General features: G+C 36.3%; 1 protein-coding gene across 1 annotated transcript; it reads right to left on the bottom strand.

The window, feature by feature from the left end:
- Positions 1 to 8: 8 nt before the first annotated feature.
- Positions 9 to 3,528, bottom strand: LOC120343302 (calcineurin subunit B type 1). Its single transcript, XM_039412441.2, has one exon. It carries the CDS (start codon positions 1,417 to 1,419, stop codon positions 907 to 909), a length of 513 nt encoding a protein of 170 aa, XP_039268375.1. The 5' UTR covers positions 1,420 to 3,528; the 3' UTR covers positions 9 to 906.
- Positions 3,529 to 6,207: the final 2,679 nt, after the last annotated feature.

Below are 6,207 nucleotides of genomic sequence, written 5' to 3'. Positions count from 1 at the left end.
CTATAAACCTGAAAAAATTAAACATCACAGATAAATACATTTAGTGTTTGCAATAATAACAACAAATATAATATATAAAACCTACAAATACATATAAACAAGATTACAGACATCACTTTGAAAATCAGAAGACATACAGTGCAAATATTGAGACAGCATCACATATAGAAACGCAACATGTTTTAGGTATTTTTTTATAATCTAATAAGATTATACACTAGGTCTGATAAAAAACATTCAAAATATAAGGCACATGAAATGAAGAATAAATGGAAGACACCTTTTGTCAAGGTTCTATTAGGCAGACTATCGGAATCTCTAAACTCGTAATTCTGTAGTCCATTAAAACGTATTGGGCTAATAAGCTTTAAATGACATTCATTTGTAGAATTTTTTCTGTCAATGACTTTGACCAATTCAAATGAAAATAGATCTGAATGAAACCTTATTATGATCAAGTATTATAGAAATAATGGCAATTCACAAATAATCTCTTTATAATATAAGACAAAACACTGAACATACATGGCAGAAGAATACATTTCACAAACAAACTCACAAGTCTTGATATCAAACATATCTATGCTACATAAACCTAAAACATATATTCAGGAAAATTTAATAGTAGGGGCATCTGCATTACCAATATGTCAACCAAATATAACATTCAGTACAGCAAGTAAATTGAAATACTTACATATCACAACAGTAAGAAATTGATAATATATCGGCAATCTATTTGCAATGCATGATTGCAAAAGCAACAGCCCATAAAATGTGTAATATGTATTTTCCACATACAGTTGTTGGTGCAAACAATAATATAATACCTGCTTCATTTTAAATACCCATCTATACTTTTGTTCAGATATAATTTAAACATGCGAAATATATACATATATATAATCATACATCTACCACCATTTTCTTATGAACATCAAGAGTATCGACCATGGCGCAAAACTCAGAAAATGAAATTTTACCATCGCCATCAAGGTCTGCATAAATGATTGTCTTATCAACAATCTGTTGTAGCTGTGAGTCTTTGAGATTGCTTCCAACCATCATTTTCAACACTTGGAAAAGTTCGCCATTGGAGATAAAGCCATCATGATCCATGTCATAAATCCTAAATGCAAACTTCAGCTTGGACTGTTTGTCACCTTTCACACTGAATTGAGAAACTCCTTCGATAAATTCTCGGAAATCCACTTCTCCATTTCCATCCTGGTCAAAAATATCAATTACTCGTTGCACAAGAGGATTTTGTTGCAGTTCTGGTAGAGACATAAATTCTTCAACACTCAGAGAACCAGAGTTGTCAAGATCAAGTTTTCGAAATCGCTTCCCCAATCTGGCAATTTCTTCCGGGTCAAAATGAGAGCACATTTCCATCGGTAAAGATAAGTCATTCCCCATTTTTCTATTTAATAGCAATTTGGAACTATATAAAATATTACTGAATTTAGAGGAAAGATAGTAGTTAGTAAAATGATCATCATAGCTAACAACTTTTTCACAACAATATCGATTTCAAAATTTCTTCAATCACTTCAGTGACAATGTATGTAGATATATAAAATATTTTGAAAACTCCATAATACACATAAATTGAACACATAAAATTCTCGAGTGCAAGTACCGTAAAACTTTCGAAACATGAGAAATATCACCATCATACACAAAAAATTACAAAATCACAAACCTAGTTAAACAAGGCTTGGGCCAGAACAAACAAAAAATATGCAAATGCTGGAATGTTTTGCACTTTCGGGTTGTTGTACTTTTAAAACACTCAATCTTATAATTCAATCTGATTCACAGATAATGTGTGGAATACAATGTGATAAGAGAATAAAGATAGCCACAAAAGGTTACGCTGATTGGGCATTACTAAAAAGGTGATAGAGTAGTTTGAGATACATACATAATGTACGTTACCCTATTATCGCCATTCGCCAATTTTCACCACACGCCTTCAGAATCGCCCTGCTGCAGTCGCACTTTCAGATAGCGCTGAATATGAGTTGTTTTCGGATTGCGACGTCATAAGTGATAAATATTAAACATATTCTGTCACCCGGTGGCGTAAAGACATTTCAATAAAAACATAAATTTTTGTAAAATGTAAAAATCAGCTGATATCACGCTCGGCCAACTTTTTGGGAGGGCGGTAATTACTAATTAGCAGCCCAAAATAGCGCGACAGTGTTTATTTATTTTAGTTTTTGTCAGTCAGTGTTAGATCGACGTTGAATCAAGTTTGAAATGGGAAGTGTTTGTAAATATCGTGCTGTTGTTGATTATTGTATCCGCAGGGTGGCGATAATAGGATAAAAAAAATTTGGCTCGCCAAAAGGGAGAACCGGAAAAATCGAGAAAAAACAAAACAGCAATGCTCAATAACGTGAGGATAAATACTAAAAAGAAGTGTTATCAAATCTTTCACAGTAACAGTTATCTCATTTATTAAAAAAACTCCCGATTTCGCTGACCGCCAGATCGCCTAAATGTGATCGCAGAACCACCATGCTACGATGCGCATTTTTTAATTTTGATGATGTCATCATATAAAATTTTGAAGTGAAAAACAAATCTCGTAGGGCCTACATGAATGTTTGAAATAAATAAAAGTAATAACCTTCTAGCAGCAGCAACACTCTTCAATCATTGAAAATTTCATAGCAAATGATTATGTATTTAAAGAGAAAAGCTATTGAAAAAAAAGTTTGACATGAGTGGCGATAATAGGATAATCGTAGTTCCTATTATCGCCATACCCACATTTCCGCTATATTCGTGAGGTGTCGCTATAGCAAATCCATTTCGCGACTCGCTGCTGTTGGCATTTTTTCCTCCGATCGGTAGCTAATGTTCAGAGACAATATAGAGAAATTATAACCAGAAGTAGATAGACTTCGGATGGATTGTAATAAAAAGTGGCGATAATAGGGTAACGTACGTTAGTTAAATTAAATCTAAGATGGTAAAAGAAAATTGAAAAGGGTTTGAATTCTCATTTACTATTTAAGTAAAATTTTATTTTAAAGCATTTGCAGTAGACTATTTGCATTCCATACATTTCTCCATATTCAGATATTCCTGATTCAAAATCTTAGGATTCTGTTATGTTTCCTTAATGTTCTTTTCATTTTCGCATGATTCATAAGCCAGTACTCCCCTTGTTGGTATTCCATTAGTTTGTCATTGTGTTGTCATTGACATTATAACTGAGTTCAGCTGCTTCCGGTTCCATGCGAATCTAACATTCAGTTATTGCATTATGTCTGTATGTGACATGTCAGCATGTCAGTGTCAGAATCAGAATGCACACTCAGACAGTGCAATATGAAAGTCAGTGAAGTTATAATTGAAGCTGCTGCTATTCTCTTCATAGGTACCTGAATCCCACTGTACTAATATAATTTAACACTGTAATAGGAAAACCAGCCTTACCCGAGTCGTATATCTGTATGTGCTTTTTAGCCTTGCCCAAGCCGCAAAACGGCAACCCGCAGCTGTATGTCGTAAAGTGGTAAGTGTGGTCGAAATAAATTGAATCGCAAGATGGCGCAAGCGATTAGGTATCCACGACACTGAGGAGTATAATATAAATCCCTTCCGTTTATGACTTTTCAGTGATGTCATCATGTAGATCTGCGACTTTGTTTGGGAACAGCATCATGACAAAATAGTTCCGAGCAAAATTTATAAAAACTTTTCTGACACAATGAAATAACTTATAGCCTAATTTACAATTAACGGCTCGGCGGTGTGGCGCATCGTGCTAAGCGCTAAGAATACGCTCGCCACCGCATCTCTGATTACCCTTCGTGGGATCGCAGGTTTGAATCCCATGCGGGGATGCTCATGTGCGAGAGGATTGCTGGACTTCTCGCCGCCGTACGGTGGTTCACTAAACCGCTGGTCGGTTACGGCTTCCTTCACCATCAAGTCCATGCTTCGAAAACAAATATCTCGCTAACTAATCCCATACCTGACCTGGACTGGTAACCGGGCGAGAGACCGTGGTTCGCCATATGATTAAGTCGTCTTATCGGCTTTCCTCTCTCCCGGGATAAATATGTAAATCCTATCCTATCCTAATTACACACCTAAACATAGCAACGAAATTGGGTATATTATCTTAAAGTCTTAAAAAAGTTCTCATTTTCATTTTCTTTTTATGTGAAAGTTTTCAAAGCAATTTCTCCGCTTCGACAAGCAAAGTTGTACGTTACACTTTTTGTACACAATGTGTGAAAACCCCTTTCTACAAAATCTACATCTTTTTTGAGTGCTTGTAAAATAAGGAAAATGTCCAGATCGGTCGAAACCCACGTCATCCCCGGGAATTTGTGTTGCTGGGTTGCGGCCTCTGTTGGATTGTTGTGGTGACTCATGTGGTGATAATAGTGGTCTTCCACGACGAAGTGGTAGCTCTTTTCCAGATAGGATTAGAGCTTTTGCGATACGAGATTTAAATGTGGGGCACAAGTCCATATTTGAAGATATTTCGGCCTGATCACAGTGGCGCCGATTTAATAGCCAACCATTCACAACAGATATTTCAAGACGATAATACACGAGGTGTGAATAGCACTTGGTAGTACGATTTCTGATCCGATACAAGGACAACAGCATATCACAAAGATCTCCACCGCCATATGTCTGTTATATTCCTCGACTATTGCCGAACGTTCAATTTTGATGTATTTTTTTTTTCAGAAGCTGAGCAGCGAGGGCGGATTATGCCCCTTTGGTGCCCTGGGCACTGAAGACTTTGGTGCCCCCTTATGTGTAATTTATTTATAAAAACAATAAACCACATATGTGTATCATCCAATAAAAATAACCACAACCAAAGGTAAAAAAAACAACTTTTACTAACATTTTTAGGTTTCTCAACTGTTATATATAGCCGAGATATATATCGGTCGTTTACTGCCGATATGATATATTGGCAAACACGCAATATCGGGCGAGTTCTAATCCTGAGGGAGTATGACAATGAAGATTCATGCCTCCAGTCTCAACGTGGGTCGAAATACCAAGGGATACAAGTCACAACTGGGTTTGAAATTTAACCGGTACCTAGTAGTCTATCTCAGGTTGCTAGGTTGGAGGACCGCAAAAACTTTTGAGGAGGTCTCACTGGCCGCAAGGCGGAGAAAACCCAAAAGTGATCGAAATATCGGGAGTTTAATTACTTTCAATTTAATAAACAACGAGAGTTCACCGTTCTAATCAGATTATTATTATGTTGCATGGATGGCAGTCTTAAAAGATATATATATAAAGCCCTCAGTTATTTTAAAATTAATTCTCGAGAACTACCGTTGTATATTCCGCATCTTGCGTTTAATGTCGCTTCAAATTATATTCTTTCTTGACAGATATTACTTGAAATCAAACCAGATACTGTGTGATGGGCAAGGAAATACGTTTCCGCCGTGTTTTCCTCATGTCACCTTTCTTGTGACACTCATTTAATTAATTACGAATTGTTATATATATTTGAGTAATATAAAATCTTGCAGCGTGAGCAAGCTTGGTGCCATCGTCAAATAACAACCAAGTACGTCGAAGTTGGTATTTCGGGACCTGAAAAACCTGGTTAGCGCGGCGTTAAGTCGGCTCTGCGTTTCGTCACTATTGTCACATGGCCCACGCTTGAAAACAGAGAAGTGTTTTTACTAAAATAAAGGCACGAAGCGTTAGAAAAAAAGGTTTGAATCTTGGGATCCCAACCCCGGTTGGAATAGTTAAGATAAAACTCTAAAACGTTCTACTATTAGATACAAATATACGCTATAATTGTTCTGTGGGCCGCACAGAATGTATCAGCATGATAGGGTTTGGACCAACTTGAGCCTGGTCTATCCCTCCGGTTGTTAAATTTTCCTCAAATTTTGCCATGCAAATTTTCTGTCAGTATAGCAGTGAAACATATGTAATACAGTATATCAGGGGTGGCCAACCTGTCACTTTTGGGACCCGGAAATGATAAGTCGATTTGCCAGACTCGTTTTATAGAAAGTATTCAAAACGGTTGACTAAAATACAAATGAAATAATTAGCACCAAATAAATCAAAGACAAATGATACAGAATATAAAACTAATACTTACACAAAACAACTCCATATAACAGTATAGTCCCAAAACGACAGATATACAACCAAGGTAAAACAGTAACTATAAATGCA

The sequence above is a fragment of the Styela clava genome, chromosome 3 (assembly GCF_964204865.1).
Source record: "Styela clava chromosome 3, kaStyClav1.hap1.2, whole genome shotgun sequence".
In the NCBI taxonomy this organism is placed as follows: domain Eukaryota; kingdom Metazoa; phylum Chordata; class Ascidiacea; order Stolidobranchia; family Styelidae; genus Styela; species Styela clava.
The sequence above is the reverse complement of the archived record's forward strand: the minus strand, read 5'-3'. Positions and strand labels throughout refer to the sequence as shown.

Excerpts from the sequence above, each read along its gene's own strand:
- LOC120343302 (XM_039412441.2), bottom strand. The coding sequence starts at position 1,419 with ATGGGGAATGACTTATCTTTACCGATGGAAATGTGCTCTCATTTTGAC.